Raw genomic sequence first — 18,060 nt, 5'->3', positions numbered from 1 at the left:
ATTTTTTACAACGCGCTCATTATTGTCCAATTGCTGGAAGCTGAGGATTCCTGTTTTCATGAGCTTTCAACGCGCTGACGTGCAAGCGCACAGTTCAATGTCGCTGAGTCCGCAGGCCACAGGAAACCTACTTTGAGTACTCCTTCAGCTCCTCCGACGTGTCGTCCACCACGTCACTCTTCTTGGCCTCGTAGCCCATGGAGCGGCAGAGCTTGCAGGCCACCAGGGCCTTGGCCATGTTCTCCTCGCCGTGCTGCCAGAAGAAGAGCGCCATTTTCTGCCGCTTCATCAGCACGGCCCACACCAGCAGCTCGTTGAAGGGGTAGGCAAAGCGCCGCGTCTCCGGGTCGTCGATGTCCACTACCTCCTCCCGGTTGCGCTTCTTGTTTTGCTCTTTGGTGGACTCCAACTGAGAGGAGGCCAGTTGGAACGGCACAGGTGTCAGATTTGGACATACTTTAATCATGCAAAACATTACAAGCTCAAAGGTCAGAAATTCGACCAAAATTTAAGGGGAGGGGGGGAGGTCAATGTGCCTCAAAAGTCAGACAAAACTTTGAGATGCCGTGGTCAGCAAATCTTGTTAGACTCCAAATCAATAAAGGACTAATTTTGTGTGCACTTTGTTTTTTCTGCAGCTCCCATTCAAATAAGATGGGCAGCCGTCATGCATGTAGGCATGGGTCCATTACCCGTTTGATGACGAAAAAAAAAAAAAAAAAGTAAGTATAACTTAGTTTTGAGTCTGGAACGGACTAAACGCATTTCCATTCATTTCAATGGGAAAACATTATCTTGGTTGGCAAACAGTTTGGGTTACAAACTGTGTCGCAAGTTCCTAACCTGAGGCGCCACTGTTTTTCTACACTTGGGTCAAGCAGTGTTCTGGAATGGATTGCGCTTGAGCTTCTATCTTAGGTTCCACTAGATTCTCATTACGATATTCTATGAAGAGCCCGGTATGAGAGTGGCCTCAAATGTGAGTGGCTACCTTGGGTTTGTAAGGCTGTGCAGTCTTGATGAAATGGTTGTGCCTGGTCTTCTCCTTCTTATCAGCCTGCATGCTGAACGACTCATGACTTTTCCTCAAATGAGAGCTCGAGCCCATCGGGTGGCGCCCGGACCTCTGTGCACACATAGAACGACTTTCAATTTGCGTTCACTATGGCGATAACTGCCACACACCAGTGGAGGACTCACCCTACTGCTGCCGTGGAGATTGTTGTAAATGATTCGAAAACGTTTCCTGGTGTAGTTGCACCTGTAAGTCCCGCCCATCAGGTACTCAATAACCAGGCCCACATCAATTAAGGTGATCTTGTAGTTTGGAGGCAAGTGGCTCTGTGAAAAGTCACAGCGACAAGCCAGCGCTCTTGAGAATGAATCGACTCGTCGTCGGGAGGTGAAACTGATCGCCACTGACCTGCTTCACATCTCTAACCAGGTGGAGGAGAGTTGGATTGTTGGGAGGTTGTTTCTAAAATGAGAGGAAAAAGTTTTACGCCACGATTTGCAAACCTCCTGGTTCTTTCCTTGCGCCTGTTTCTAAGCATACAGTGTTGTAAAGCTCCTCGAGCCGACTGATTGTCAGGAAGCGGTGCATGCTGACACCGTTTTCAATCAGCAGCTTGACAAAGTCCACTCGATCCATCACGAGCGCATCCAGCATGGCTTGCTCCAAGGAGCTCACCTGCACGCACAAAAAAAAAACAAATATGGGGCTCTGACACATTTAAAAGTGAACAAATCAAAAACAGGGAGTAGACAAAGATCCATTTGACTAAAGTTCCCCACCAAAATCTACATAAATGTGATCTGGAAGAGAGTCAGCAGTGGCAAAGTTTCAAAAATAAACGGCAGCACCGAGGGCAGCTCATGATGACCACTGGAAGAAGAGCTCATGTTACAAGCTGCTCGTGGCTCCTCAGACGGCACCGTGGTGGTCATTTGAGATTCTGCGGTCATTTTGGGCCGGTCCAAAGGCTTGGGGCTAAAGCTGAGCTACGCAAACACATTACAGCATACGCACGTACCAAAAGCTGCTGTCCGTACACAAACACATGATTCTTGGCAATGTCAACGCGGTCCCAGGCCAGGGTCAGGACCAGCTGATCGAAGGCAGAAGCATTTGTGCCTGAAACACACAGGTTCGATTTGCATCAACAAGCACACACTACAAAGCTCTCAGGCACTACTGAAATGCTCTCTCACGCACCCACCTGATTGATTTTGTGCTCACACAATTGAAGTCATCTAAAACACACTTGTCAAATGCTGTCAGGCTCATTCCAGAATTTGTTTCCCCTCCATACAGGAGCATTTTAGGAGTGCATGAGCGTTTCTAATGAGTCATCGATGAGTGCGATACAATGTCAGTAGAGTGTATGAAAGTGATTGAGAGAGGTAATCCTGCATTTATGCTCATGACACACACTCAATTGTGAGAGATGATATAAATTTGCGGGGAAGGCGATCCTTATTAGCTGGATACGGCCTGCCAGTCGGCTAACAGGATTACATTCGATAAAATCCGACCAGTCTACTACTTTGCTTTGGATAAAAGTATCGGGACACCTTGGAAGTGAAACTGGGTGAACGTAGCGGTGCGAGAGGGACTGTTCGCTCACAATCTCTGCTCAGGTTGATGAAAATCATGTCGGAGGCTGTTGGTCCGCATCTAAGGCGTCATCCAAGCACGCCTTTATGTGCCTTGCTTTGTGCGCAGGCAACAGAAAAGGGTCTTCCTCAAACTGTTCCCACAAAGTTGGAAGCATACATTTGTGCAAAATGTTTTAGTAAGACTTACGATTCACGGGGGGATTAAAGGCCCCAGCCCCGTCCCGATTCATTCAGTCATTGCTTTGTTGTGTCCCCGATGTTTTGTCACACTTCCTGGACTTTAAATAGATTGTATGCGTACAGGCAACCTGACTCAAAATGATTTTTTAGACCACAATACTCCCACTTGCACAACATTTCTAGCTTCAGTGACAGTGATGATTTAACAACGCCCAACTTCCCACTACACATCATGTCTGCTAAACGCCGGCGTGCCGGCGTCACAAGTACCCAAAGTGGAAAAAAAGACTAACTCTTACTTGGGCACTCATTGAATTACAAATAAATGCTGTTTTGCCCAAACATGACTTCAGTAACTTAATTTGACTTTTTTTTTAGGTTACATTTATCCCACAGGTCGACTGCTTTGTAGTGAGGCTTGTGGTGTCCATTTTGATAAAAGGGCAACATGGCCCGCAAGCGTTAGGAGCTCAGGGTCCTTTGGAGGATGAGTTACTGTTTCACCAGCAAGCACACACACCTTGCTTGGGCTGACAAATATTTGTTTGCGTGGACTTTTCAGTCAACACGATGGCTCACCTGAAGTCACCGCAGGCATTCTTGTCTAAATATAAAGTCCGCGCAAGGAATCACTGTCTGGCTAGGTAGTAAGTTGCTTCATTACATCAAGCAGAATGGCTTTTGGGTCATTTCGACACATATTGTCTCTGAATGGACTCTCTTAACCAAGTTTAAGGAGACGGTCGTGGCCGAGAGCCTGTGAACGCAGGCGGGCCTGGAACATGAGCTCCTCAAAGGCAAACAGGGCCCAACTGCTTTCAAAGCATATCAAGATCAGTAGAAAAACACTGCACAGCCCTGAAATGTAATAGCCTTCGCCTCAGATGAACACTGAATCAACATGCCTTGCACTCTGGCAGAAACGACTAGTTTGAATTCTTCCAAAAGCAAAGCGAGCGTATGGAAGAGGAACTCCTACCTTGGAGTAAGGCCCTAAGAATGGCGACGTCGATGTCCTGGCTCTCCTCAGAGCTGATGTGAAACACAGTAATCTGTTTTGAAAAAAATAAATAATAATACATTTAAAAAACAAAACGCAACCCCCAGCATCAATGACAATGTCGGCCTTACTCGTAGTGCTAACACAACAACAACACGAATGCTTTGTTAATATCTGGCAGTAAAAAACTTTTTTTTGATAGGGTCAAGTTACTGACAGGCTCCTCTATGGACTATGCCGGCCGGGACCTCTAATGAAGTGTCCAGTGAGAGAATAATCAAAGTATTTTCCCTATTGCATCACTTTACCAATTCTTTCCTCTTCATACACTCCATCAGAGTCTGAAAAAGATGGATGGCGTCGCTCTGGCCGAAGTTGAAGGTTTTCTTGATGGTGGCGATGATGTCCGCCTCCACGCCATCTGGTAGGCCGCTGGGGGGGGGGGGGGGGGGGGGGACTATTTAGCGTCCAATAGAGTGATTTCTTAGCGGCACTATATCAAGTGAACAGAAACTGACACAAATAGAAGCTGACAGTCTCCTTTGAAATTTTACTGGCTTCAACCGACAGGTGCTGATTAGAATGTTATGACCGTTTTGTTGCCTTGAGTAAAGGGTTAAATGCATGACAAAATGTTGAAATGTAATGTATAATTCTGACAAGTAACTTTAATTTCATGTTTAGTAGACAAAAGATTACTAAATACAGAAACACCTTTTTGCCCGAGCTCACAAGTGCTACTTTATTTTTATGAATAAGAAATAGGAATGAACACTCAAGGCACATTTCTAGCATAGTAATAAAGTGATGTTGTTGCTTCTTCTCTGACTGACTCAATTTCATTCATTGAGTTAATCAAGCATCTGTCTACCGATGATGTTATCATACAGTACGTGTGATGTGGTCAGCAGCGTTTGAAAATCTAGTCTAGCAGTCAAGCGGATTCATGAAAGGGGCAAAAATCAATCAAGTTCCTGGCAAAATGAGCTTACACTGCACCTTTGCGCTCACACTGACATGAAAAAGACGGAGCGTGGCTTGTGCGCCATTCTATGAGCAGATTCGACACCTGCTTTGTACACCAAACGCTGTTTTGCGGCTGAGAACGATCCAAAATAGATGACAGCCAACAAGGACATGCTAACACGTGCGGCTCGGAATCTTTGCACATACGCCTTACCCGCCTTCCTCCGTTTGCTTGTGGACGTAGGCCAGTATGTCAGCGGCTCGGCCCGTGCCCTCGCACACCACCACGGGGACGGGAGGGCTCTCTTGAAGATAATCAAGCACGGTCAAGATCACATTGGGGCCGCCCTCGAAGATGAGCGCCACCACGGGGACGCCCTGACCAATACCTGCCAGGATGAGGAAGAAGCCAAAGGAGCGGCTCAACACGGGGCAGCATTCATCATATCGTATGACGCGGCCCTGCAACAGATATTCTTTCTACGTTTTCCATCGCGGATATGCCCACTTGCGGAGAGCCGGCGGGGTTGCCGATGCAATGTCCAGCATTTGATTGAACACAAGAAGCAGGAGCTGCTGTCGGCCGCAGCTCACAGCCAGACACTCGCATGCGGACTGGCCATTGCTTGAGACAACCCGCCAAGCTCCCTCCGGCTCACTGACGTCACATCCCATACCAACAGGGCCCTGTTGGTAATGGGGTCCTGTTGCTATGGTATGCGAGTGCCCAACGGCACTCTAGGGGGCAGTCCGAGTTTAAATGCGTTTCAAGCCAGTGGTGGTGGGGGGGGGGGGGTGAAACGAAAGTGACAAATGTAAGTACGGTTCAATGAATCCCGCCTGGGATGAACTCGATCTGGTCTCTCTTTAGCGTGGATTGTCATTTTTTTGCAGGTGGCTCTGCAGTGTTTCCACCACGAACGAGGGGTTCAGCGCTTCCCCTCTAGACCGCGCGGCTCTTACGGGCGTGAATTCTTTGGAGGTTGATGTGCTTCTCCAGGTCGCGCCGTAGTTGGACCTCCGCACCGTACTTGCCCACCGTGCCGTCGTCAACAAGGAGGAAATGTGAGTGGAGGTTGTTGAGAACATTGAGTTTGCTGAGAGGGTTGAGCAGCGTCTGGTACGGCGCGATGATCTGCGGAGACAACCCAAAACAAGCTGAAGGGTTTTGGGGTTGTTGTTTTTTGACTCGGCGCAATACGTCGCTCCGTCTTACGTCTCTCCCGATGAGGTCGGTCCTGTTCTCGATGACTCCCCAGGATGCAATACCGATAGTGCAAATCTTCTTTGATGATCTGGAGCAGTGCTCTTTGAGAGCGTCACCGACATGCTTTGCCACACCTTTGGGAAAGCCGTGCAAATAACAGTCAGCCGAGACGATTTGATGACTACTGACTTTGGCTTACCTTTGCTCTGTTACCATTCCTTTAAACCACAATGAAAGGCACTCTTATGGAGAAATACAGCAGTATGGCGCACTTTGATACTGTGCAGGGAACTTGTTTACGACATGTACTTATGCGTGTAGGTAAGTGATGCTGTTTTGGTTAGCAACAAAGTTCAAATGGGCTGAGCAGCTGACTCCTTAAAGTCGGAATGTGAACAACAGCTTTGATGAACTGAGGAAATTAGAGTAAGTATCTCTTTTTTTTCCCGATGGGAAAGGCCAAGTGTCTATTTGAGGGAGGCATTTGTTTGTCTGAAACGGATGAGGATAGTTGAGGAAATACGGTGGTACGACAGAGCATTTGACTTAGGGCTCCTTTCAATTTAGGTTTCAGAGATTCCGGCTCACACTTGATCCTGAAGACGTTTTTCCTGGTTTGTGTATATTCCAGATGTATACATGTATATCCGGTCGTCAGAGCACTGCTCAAAGATCAATGGTTGAGTACATATTGGTCAAGAAAAGGTAAGCGGCAAAGTGAAGTGGCGCATGTCCAAACCCGTGTTGACCCCTCCGGTGAGGATCCAGGCACCCGTGGTGACGGCTGCCTTGATGAGGCCCTTGCCCAGCACCTGCTTGATGCGCGGGTGCAGCTCAAAGTTCTGCACGCCCCCGTGGACAGAGATGAGGATCTTGGGAAGCTCCATGTGCCACTCCTTCAGCATCAGCCGCAGGATGCTCTCTGGACGAGAGTCGTAGGACAAGCGCGCATACTGGACGGACGGGTCGGAAGCACGCCAGAAAGACAAACGAAGAAGATCACATTTCAAACGTCGACCGCGACATGTCCTAGGCGCAAGTATTGGCATTATTACTGCCTTTTACTTACAACAACAATATTTGTCATGAGATCACCTTTGCAAAACTCACAAGTTTGTGCAGGTTATGCTCCTACTTTTTCTATTAAACAGCTGAACAAACAGGACTTTTTTTCCTGACACGGCACTGCAAAAATGACTTTAACTTGCAGGCCAGAACTGCACTTTTTCAGACTAAAAGTCAAATCGACACCTTTTCACATCTCTTTTTATTACCTGTATGATTATTATTTTAGTCAATTATGGGAACATTCGAATTTTAGTTTGTGACACAATCAAATGTGAAAAGCTTTTGGAATGATTGCAAAATTACTGAAATTTCAACATTTTTTGAATGTCTTATTATTTTTGTCATCATTGTAAATACACAGTACATATTTCCAGGTTCAATAATAAGCAGATTATTGGACATTTTGAGTTCCTTTTCATCCAAAAGAAAACATTTTAGAACTATATAACAAATATAATCTTTACACGAATAACATCTGTAATAAAACAACAAATATATTATAAAATAGATTCCAGTATTACATTTATTTTGTTATAGAAATAAAGAAAACGTACCAATTCTATTCATTATTACTATACTATTACTACATACAATGACTATCAGTCGGAGTGATTCTGCATTTGTTTGTACAAAATAAAACATAGACTAGAAATAAGAGGAAATAAAATGAGAAGTTAATTCGTTCAAAAACGGATAACAATGAAAGTGACTCCGACAACAATTGTATTATTTTTGCAGAAATGCGTATAAAAACATGTCAGATTGTATACTATAAACGGGTATAAAAGCAACTTGTTCAGAATGTGTTTGGATCTATTGAAAAATATTCCTTGAATATCATCACTTCCTAATGTCGTCAGTTGTCGATTCAATTGCTGTATGATTTGTAACTGAGATCATTTGGGGTTTTTGTGCCAAGAGTTGCCTGCCACATCCAAACTTGCAGAAAACGGCCTCCCGTAATCCGTCCTACCTTGGCTCGATAGGAGTGCGAGCCTCCCTGGAAGTTAACGACACCATAGGCGTCAGTGGGGCTGGCCTCTGTGTGCTTTTCCACCGACCACTCCTCCAGCGCGGGCGCGGGCCCGCCGGCGCTCTCAGCCGTCTTCACGTCCGAGTACTTGTTGGCCAGGCTGGCCGTGAAGCCGGCATGCTGCCGCACCAGACGCCCGCAGCAGCACCTGCGCGCGCGCGAACCAACCAACCGGGTTACAAACTGACCCAAAATGCACCGTCAGCAACAATGACTCAACTAAAGGAAGACGTCGCAGATCATTTTCAAGTACTTTCAAGACCACTTTACAAGCTTTTCCAAGCCTCTTGCGGCTGTGGTGAATTGATTGCGCATACTCAATGATTGAGTGCTACAAAGCTACCAGAGGCAGAAGAAATAAAAGAACAGACGAGTGCCGCACAGTGTCGCAGATGGTGTGTCATTTTTAAGCAGGCGTCCGACACGTCATTTCTAACGTAAGCACGGTGAAGTCCTTCAAAAGACAACAGGTATCAAAATGAAAGCAAAGCTAAACATTGAGTGGAATCTAGCCAAAGCTTTGTGGGGGGGGGGGGGGGGGGGAATTCGGTCCTCAATTCAGTGAGCAACGTAGCAACGATTACAGTACGTCTGAACTTGTAGACCTTTTTCCACCTTATTTTGTGACACAAAGCTGCAACCTGAATACGGGTGTTACGGGAAGGCAAACATGCTTTTGTTTGCGATGGGCTTCACAGGACTTGTGAAGGAAGTTCACACTTAGCGTTTACACCACCTACTGCGGTTAGCTTCTTTTGACGTGACTGAGAGAACGAAGTGAGAATTAAGAATGAGGCGTCTTCATCGCCATTCATCTTCGCATTACGTCCCGAGTGTCCTTTGCCTTTCACCAACGAGAGTTAATCATGTTAAAATGTTTTTAAAAACATTGCAGTTTTAGGCTTCCAGCATTGGAATATAGGTGTCTCATGAGTCTGTTGTCATTTTTGATTTTAGGCCTAGGGAAAGAGTTTAAAATATATCTCACAGCTTTTTTTAAGTGGTTCTGACAGATACTACCGGCTAAATGTTTCAGTTTCGTTTGTTTCCATTATGTAGCATTTTACTGACAGAAAACAACACCAAATAAAAATAAATACTGCCGTTTCAACACTACCTTCATAATGTCACGTGACTACTGTATTTATCTTTTAATGAGCTTCACAACCGAGGTCACTCACGATCATCATAATTAATGGGCAACATCAGGTTCTCCACTCAGGTGATTAGCTTGGCCAAGAATGCGTTGCGTCATCACAAAGCCTGGAAGTTAATTGCTTCCTGAGGCGGGTTTCTGCCGGCTGGAATTACGCCCTTTGCCTTCAGGCTGCTGCTGGGCAGCCGAGATTGTCTCCAGACTAATCCTGCTTCTGTTCTGACCAAAGAATGTAGGAAACAAAGACTGAGGCAGGACTCACCGGACTAGCTGCTGGCAAATCTGGCATCCTGGAAGGCATCTGGATGGAATTGAAACACATGACGACATGAAGCATTCACAAGCCTGAAGTCAATGCAGAGCGCAACCATGCATCAACATCAACATGAGGACTTTCAACTGGGCTGTTGGGCCCTTCAACAGGAGTTCCAAAGCTTAATGAATGGAATTTTATACACTGGGTTGAGACAACATGATCATTTGTAAATTTCACCAGAGAAAAAAACCAAAACCGATCTATGGTAAGCAACATCTGGGCCAAAGGGGAACGGAGGACCCGAGAGGAGGTCAAATTCACATCATTATTATCTAGCGACGAGCTCTTTGTTTGGATTTTTTTTCGGGAGTGGAATATTTGATTCTTCAAATAATCTCGAGCGGCAGCCTTACGGAGCACTTCCACTGTGAGATGACGAGCGAGACATGTAGCGAGACGTATGATGAACCTCCAATGACTTGCTGCTTGATCAGTCACACTATGCAGGCAAGCAAGACTTCAATCACAAACCAAAGCCACAGCGCAGCAAAACAACACATGCTAATGAATACCACACACGACAAAATGCAGCTAGCGGTCATGAACTTGAAACGACAGCATTTTCTCCGTTTAGCTTCTTCTACAATTCCCGTCGATGGCTCTTTGATTTTTCGGTCGAGTCACTACTCAGAGCTGACTCACGATTGACCAATTCGGACATTGTGTACTAGTGGTGGGTCGGAGTTCCGTGGAGGACTTAAAGACGTTGCTGTAATCATGACATATACGACATGATTATGGCATGAAACACTGCCGTATGGCTATTTTGCGCCTGCATAAGGGCGGCCCGATAGGTGGGCAATGATTCAAAGTTCACTAAGCTAACAATGAGCACTGCTAACATGCTGGGGCAGAAAAGGCAAATCATTGATTGAAAAGAAAACACAAAGAAAAAGAATAACTGTGCCGGAAGGTAGAGGAATGCACGCCGGTTACAAAGAGTAACTAAAAATGGAATGATTTAACACCCAAAGCCATTAAACAGTCAAGTGCTCAAACTACGGGAATAAACAAGAACTTCCATTTAAAAATAAAAATAATAAAAGTAGACCTGCACTAAGGCCACAAAATCGTTATTTAGATCAGCACCAAATTGCGCACCTCATCGAATCCCGCTTCCTGTGTATTCCTAAAGCATTCTCAGATGAGATATTAAGAAACGGGTTGGGAAATGCAGCTGCAAAGTTGCTGCCTCTTAATCTTAATCTGGTTCTATCCCAAAAGTGAACCGGTTCTGTTAAAGGCTGAAGTCAACCCAAACATATTTTTTTCCAATAAGAGGTTCTATGCAGGCCCATTAGTTGAAGCAAGGCATTCGGAATCAGATTGCGTTTGTGGAATAAGAGTTAATCCAGCCATTTTTAGCCATCTATGGGGGCGGCCATTTTGTCACTTCTGTCTGACTGAAGATGACATCGCAACTGCTCAAGGCTCAGGTAACGACCAATCACGGCTGACCTGTTATCTGAAGCTGAGGGATGATTGGTTGTTACCTGAGCCCTGAGCATTTGCGATGTCATTTTCAGTCGACAGAAGTGACAAAACGGCCGCCCCCGCAGATGGCTGAAAACGGCTGGACTCTGTTGCACAACTCATATTCCAGAAACACAATATTCATCGGAATGCCGTGTTTCAAATAGTGGGCCTGCTGTGAACATATTCTTGAAAAAAGTATGTTTGGGTTGAATCCTCCTTTTTCAAAATCCTGTGCTAAAAAACAGACATTTAACTCAAGATCCTTGGCGGAGGTCAAGCGTGGCTGGCAAAAGGCAAAAACAAAATGAATTCAGAGGTCAGGAGGACCATAAACATTGTCAAGCTATAATTACAGTCTGAGGTCTTCAGCACAGGCTTGGACGCGTCGCAGACTCATTTTTGAGTCACTGCGAGAGCGGCGGCTGAGGTTTGGGCCTCGTCTAACACAACTGCACCGTTTCCACGGCTACCACCGGCAGCCTCACGACGGGAGAGCAAACACATACCTGTGGGGGTCCTTTGACACTGGAAGTATGTACACACATTCCCTCTTGGTGAAAGTGCTTTCTATCCAGGGTTTCTGGGACTGACAAGAGAAGAAAAGAGGACGATTGTGAGTCAACGGGACCATAAATCAGCAACATTTAACCCATTAAAAAAAAACAATAAATAGAAACTGATGAGAAGCGATGCTGTACATGAGCTCAAAATGGCAGCCAGTGACAACAGTATAAATTTGAAAAAAATAATCACATTCTACGTTACCTTTTTTTCTTTAAATTCCCCAAACGAGGATGTGCATTTTCATTTACATTTCAGGAATGTTCAGTTCATTTTTTTTTTTTTCAGCCAGTGCAGCTGGGGAGGGCCTCAGTAGGATTAATAGGCCTAATTCCTCCCACAATACGCAAGGAATCCATTAAAGCGCTTCAACTATTTCTAAAAGTCCCACAACAACCGAAAAAGTCAAAACAGGAAGTGAAGAGGCTGTTTTGGGTTTGTTTGTTTTTTGAGCAAGATTGCATGTTTCTATCCAAATTTAATCCAGTTCAGAAAATCATATGCTGTTTGAATTCATTTCCAAGGTTGCAGGGTAAGAAAGAAAAAAAAGAACAATATATCCTTGTTTTACATAAAAAGATGCCTAAATTGAATTTGTACTGTGTATAACAGTGACTGAAACAACAGGAACATCAAAACGAGTTTGATCTGGATCTGATTCACATTGCGCATTTTGTTGCGCTCTAAATTCAACATGGGAACAATCCCATTTCTCATGTTCTGAAATCTGGCAAATGTTACACATTCTGAGGAAAAAAAAAAGTACACTGGCTCAGAATCAAAAGCAAAAATCGAGTTTTATCCAAATCAAATCGAGATTGTGCTTTTGGCTGTAATTGAAATGAAACCTGCCAAAATTGAATTCCACGTATTGAGACCCTCAAACCTCATGCCATATCGTTTGTGCTTTGCCAAAACCAAAGCAACTCTTATCCAATCAACAAGTAACTGATTGTCAACTTGAACTGACGAGCAATCGAGTAATCATTTAGAGCCATTGCTTAACTTCAACTTGTCCAACGCGTCTGATTTCAGCCTCTCAACAGTCATTCTCAGATTTCCATTCATGAATGCAGACTAATTATTCTTGTTTAAAAATAAGACATTTACAAACATCTGTTCTGAGTTGCGAAAACAATGGCTGAGCCAATAACCGAATCAGTTTCAAAAAAACTTGGTGAGTACATCAAGGCCTTTCACAATGTGACATTGCTTCATTGTTTAGTTTTTTTTAAATCACCAAACACCACCACCAAATAAACATCAATAATAGCTTAATAAACACTCATCTGGAAAAAATGGTTTTGTAATGCACTTTAATGCAACATAAAATGTTATTCGATGAATTGATGGGATAATCGATAGAATAATCAATTCTAAAAATATGTAATTGCGACAGCGCTACTCCGCGTGCAATCCAAATTGTGCATTTGGTTCGGCTGCAGTTTAAAATGATCACGAAGAATCGCCGAGAAGGTTTCTATCGTGCATCTCTGACGAACGTTATTCGATTTCGACGACATTTGCTGCGTATGCACGCTCAGAAAGTGCACTGTCAAACCGAGTTTCATCTGGGCCTGACTCCGAATGGGCATTCGGAAACCCCACTCTGAGGTCCCGCTGGTTCAGTCAGCTCCGTAGCTCTGGGGGGGTGGGGGGCGGGGAGGAAAAAAAAGATCACCCGAGCACTTGATAGCATACCTGACTGTCTTCTTCGTCTTCATCTCTGTATTGAAGGGCTTTGTAGAAAAACATCCCAGCGCTCCTTCACGCATCTCCCGGACCAAAAGCACAACTGCCCCAATGTGCCTTCAGCGAGCGTTCCCCAACGTTCATCGGGCCGTCGGCCTCACCGAGACTCTTGGCGCGGCGCGACGTCCTGCCTTTAGCGCGCGGATCCGGCCGAGAGCTACAAGCCGAGTGCTCGGCGAGATGTGGCCGCCTAACAGTAACGCCACGGACAGTTAATGTGTAAGAAGCCTCTCTCGGGAGGCAGATGAATGTGTCTGAGAACAAGTAGATGTTAGACTAGGGTGAGAGAGGCCCCAGAGCGAGGAGGTGCGGGACAGGATTAGTGGATGGGCAGAGGCCTCAATGATAAACACCCATCTAATGACGGCAACACGCACGCACGCACGCACGCACGCACACACGCACACACGCACGCACACACGCACGCACACACCCCCACACACACACTCTTAAAAGAGTCGTCCTTATTTGTTCGCAGTCATTGATGACTAAAGAGAAAATGAACAACCTGTTGGATAGATATATTTCATTTCATTTTTTAACATGTTAATGGGTTTGTGTCTGCACAAATATTCAGCACTATAAGATTCATTACCAACACTGTTAAGCTTGTTCCCAATCATTTGAATACACGCCGAAACGTCACTGTTGCCTTTTTGTGATGCCGAGTAACAATTTGTGCCATACTTGGCAGCAAGGTGAGCAAATAGCGAGCGCACCTGGTACCACTCTGCTCACATTGCAAAAACTGGCTTTGTGGTTTCATTGAGGACGCTAAATGTGGGGTCACCACGGCGGTGAGCGCGGCACCGGGTAGCCCCCAAGGACCACGTCGTTGATCCTGCTCATCGAATCGGGTGTGTTGGAGGAGGCAAACATGTCAAACGGGCTGGGTAGGGCCTCAAGAGGACTGGACTTGGAGACCCCCGGTTTGGCGTGTTACGTCACCCCGAATCCGAATCGGTGCCGAATCAGGACAAGGGCTACAGATGGGTGTTAGATTTAAATTGCTCTTGCATTTCATTCGACTAAAATATTATGGAAGCATATTTATCTGCAATTCATTTGAATCGTGACAAAAAATATTTTGGATGAAGTAGAGGAAAAAAACCAATTTAAAGGGGGAGCGGGGAGCAGCATTAAGTTGCAGTAGGCTAGATTTCCGATATAACCCGTAGTGTGTTTTGACTAAGTAGTAGGGCAGCAGGATATTGGGAAAAACATGGCGATATTATTGCGATATTCCACACGTAACTAAAAAAATAACATGTTTATTATCTAATGAAAGAAGTAGATTGTTTTAATGTGGCCAAATAAGCAAGATCAATGCGTTCTTACTGCAGCTACTGAATTGTAATTGCCCTCGATAATGCCCAAGCAAGAAAGAAAGAAGACATTGATTGCATGGCTTCGCGATAGGCGAATTGCACGGGCCATGATCGCAAAATCATTTTTCCCCCCATATATTGTGCAGCCCTTCTAAGCAGTTCAAATAAACGGAAATGCAGCATACACGGCTGCCAGAAATAGAAAGCAAAGTGGAAATGTTCCTTTTGAACGTGAATGTTTGTATTTGGGTGATTTACAAGTGGCGGACTGGACGGTCGATGATAAAAAATTGTTCAATAGTCTATTAGCGGCTGGTAAAAAAATCCATCACAAGAAAATGGGTAAATGTGGAATCACCAACTGTTGAAGAACGGATTGGTATTGCGCATGATACTTACGTTATGGAAAGGCTGACATATGACATTATCGAAATGGATAAATTCTTCCGGACATGGTACAAATGGACAGAGTATGCGAAACCGATCAGGTCTGATTTCAGCTGACGCTGCAAATGATAATATTGCTCCTTACTTTTACATTTTGTAGGAGTAATTGGTTTGATGTGCGCTCCCGGTTTCTTTTTGCTAATTCTTGAAGTTTTTCCTTTAAATTTCTCTTTTCTTTTTCACAAATAAGAAAAATGGAAATGCGAACTACTATGATAAGATGACTAAATGTTGATTAGTTGAATTTTATATTCCCCAATAAAAAGAACATTTAAAAAAATTAAGTAAACAGAAAGCAAACCGCATTAACCAGCTCCTTGTAGTACTGGAGCTCAGCACTTTGGTTGATAGCTAGTTTTCACTTTCCTGGAAATTAAGCAACTTATCTGAAGTCTTGCAAAGCTTGTGCTGGAAATGTTGACAACGCCAATTGTTGTCTTTGACGGCGTATGGGGGGAAGAAACATGACGAATATTTCCATCTTCTCTGACATTTGGAAAAGGGGGTGGCCACTTCCTGGATTGACCAGAGATCCATTGAATAACAAATCTACACATTTGTCCTATTTTGATGGGAGAATGCTTTGGAATCTTCTGAACTGGCACATTGTAGGGCTCAGAATTGAGTTGACGTGTTGATGCTGTCGCTCGAATTCCCACAGCGGAGAAACATTTGCTTCCTGAGTGTTGGTTTGTCCTGCTGTTGAGACCACAAAGTCGTTGAGAGCAAAGTAGAGCAATGCATTTTGCCTCCGTCGCTTCAAGATGTGATTCATGATCCATTCAACACCATCAACAAAATTCTACAAGTCAATCAATTGTTGGCTAAAGAACTATGCCCATCCCCAATCAGAAAAGATGGTTGCAGGTATAATTCAGTTGGAGCTGAACTCCTCCTGGCCCAGCACAGCGTTCAAACCGGATTGAGCTGGGCTAACCTGTCACCTGTAACCATGGTACCTGAGAATGTCAGCCAACAAAAGACTGCAGCTCTCTGGACGCCCTGGATGCCAAAAACACACGCATGCACTTCCACTTCCTCCCTCACTCACTCACTCTTCCCCTCTGCATCGATTTGACCGGCCTCAGATATTTATCATACTTTTTTTTTGTTTTGTTGCCGTGCCAAACGTCACGCAGCATCGCCACAAGTGTTTGGGTCAAATTGAATTCGGGAAGCAAATGTTTGCAGCGCTCACAAACGCGCGCAACAAAGCCGGTGACGCCATCATTCCTCCGGCCCTCTTTTGCGTGACCAAAGACAATCCGATTGTCCCCCATTGAAAAGACGGGCGGCCGTAGGGTCGGTCGGCTCTTCGGCGTGAGCGGGAGTCAAAAACGGAGGCCTCCGAGGCGCACGTGAGGCATTTGTTCTTCTTGTTTGCTCACCATCTAGCACAACCTGTTGTGATGGCTCCAGGGAGATCCCGTTCATTGTAATGCAGGAGAGCTACAAAAGGCTACAGCTTCACTTTGGGCCCCGAATTGGTCAAAGAGCTGGATTCTCACAACTCGCTGTGCCAGGAGTGGCGTCATCGCAGGAGCAATAGCAGAAGAGCTTCATTGACTTGTTCGATTAGCGGTGGTCAACAATGCATTTTCTTTCATTGCTCGGCAAAGTTGTTTTGGTGGGGGTGGGGGGCAATAATGCCCCTCGGCGCGGGCCGATGTTAGATTGTGACGGAATGGTAACTGTGAGCAAAAATATTGCCGTATACCCGCTATCGCCAATTGTCCATCCCGAGTGACGAAAGCCACAATCAACATTGCTCTAAAAGTATGGTTTGCCTAATGTTGATGCTCTCATAGGAACTGAGATTGGAAAAAAAATACCCCAACTGTGTGATGCAGCGCAGCGCAAGGCCACTTCAAACCGCGAGCAACAATATTTGATCATGAAAAAGTCTTAGACGTATAAATAGCTCTCCGGCAGTGTCAATCAAGAGTGAGAAGAAGCATCTTTATAAAGACGGTAGTGGATGGCAAGACCATGAGCTAGTCCACCGCTTTTTAAGGAGCGAATAAGAGCAAGAATGACCAATCAACCATTTGCACGGACCCAAATGGAAAATCACGGGCAGGATCCGGGCCATCCGACACGCCTCGGTGAGCTTTCTAGTGACTTTCTCGTCGTTTTCTTTTTTTCCCTGCACTATTATTGTCCTCACTGCAGTTGTACTGTGCAACCTTCAACAAAATCTTTTCGATGGATTCGGAGTACAACTCGGGACTACTTTTCAACCGCCGGTTAATTGAATACTACTGCGTGTGTGCGCGTGCGTGCGTACTGTCCCCGTGCTTTTCTCCAAGTATGCCGACCGACTTTCTCGCTTGTGCCAAAAGCACGCGTGGTAGGTTGAGTGAAGACTTTAAATTGTCCTTTGGTGTGAAGGTGAGCGTGAGTGAGTGTCTATTTTTTGTCCTGAGACGGACGGGTGACCAGTTCAAGGTGGCCCCTGCCCAGAGTCAGCCAAGGAGCGGCTCCAGCCCACCTGCCCCGCAAATGAGGTCAAACCCATTGGATGGATGGACGGCGCGTACTCTCGTCTCATTTTTCTCATGGTCATTGAAATAACAGCTCGCCATCAGAAAAAATGATGCAAGGAAGATGGCATGAAGACCCAAACATGCATCTTCTTTAGCGCTTATCCTCGTGAGCTGCAGCCAATCCCATCTGACTTTGGGCGAGAGTGGTGGTCACCAACCAATCACGGGGCACATCTAGACAAACAGGCGTTCACGCTCACACCTTTAGAGTCTGGCGGGAACTGAGCGTGCATGCTTCTGCTATGACGAAGGAAGCCGCTGTAGCTGGGGGGGGGGGAACAAGCACGGGGAGAACACGGAAACTCCACACGGGGAGACCGGAGCCGAGATTCAAAGTTCAAACCTCAGAACTGCGAGGCAGATGCGATGACCACTTGTGCGCTTATGCTGTTGCCACTGCCATGA

At 45.4% G+C, this 18,060-nt stretch overlaps 1 protein-coding gene across 1 annotated transcript in view; it reads right to left on the bottom strand.

Annotated features, from left to right (window-relative positions):
- Positions 1–18,060, bottom strand: part of trpm7 (transient receptor potential cation channel, subfamily M, member 7) — a 47,100-nt gene that overhangs the window by 22,204 nt on the left and 6,836 nt on the right. The window contains 15 exon segments of the mRNA XM_086024914.1: positions 132–409; positions 992–1,126; positions 1,201–1,341; positions 1,424–1,477; positions 1,556–1,690; positions 2,034–2,134; positions 3,779–3,851; positions 4,108–4,231; positions 4,980–5,154; positions 5,729–5,900; positions 5,982–6,106; positions 6,712–6,925; positions 8,014–8,221; positions 9,492–9,530; positions 11,528–11,607. Of these exon segments, the coding sequence (XP_085881040.1) occupies positions 132–409; positions 992–1,126; positions 1,201–1,341; positions 1,424–1,477; positions 1,556–1,690; positions 2,034–2,134; positions 3,779–3,851; positions 4,108–4,231; positions 4,980–5,154; positions 5,729–5,900; positions 5,982–6,106; positions 6,712–6,925; positions 8,014–8,221; positions 9,492–9,530; positions 11,528–11,607 (2,054 nt within the window).

This window comes from Filicampus tigris, chromosome 3 (assembly GCF_054856515.1).
Source record: "Filicampus tigris isolate MCC_2025a chromosome 3, RoL_Ftig_1.0, whole genome shotgun sequence".
Taxonomy (NCBI): Eukaryota; Metazoa; Chordata; class Actinopteri; order Syngnathiformes; family Syngnathidae; genus Filicampus; species Filicampus tigris.
The sequence above is the reverse complement of the archived record's forward strand: the minus strand, read 5'-3'. Positions and strand labels throughout refer to the sequence as shown.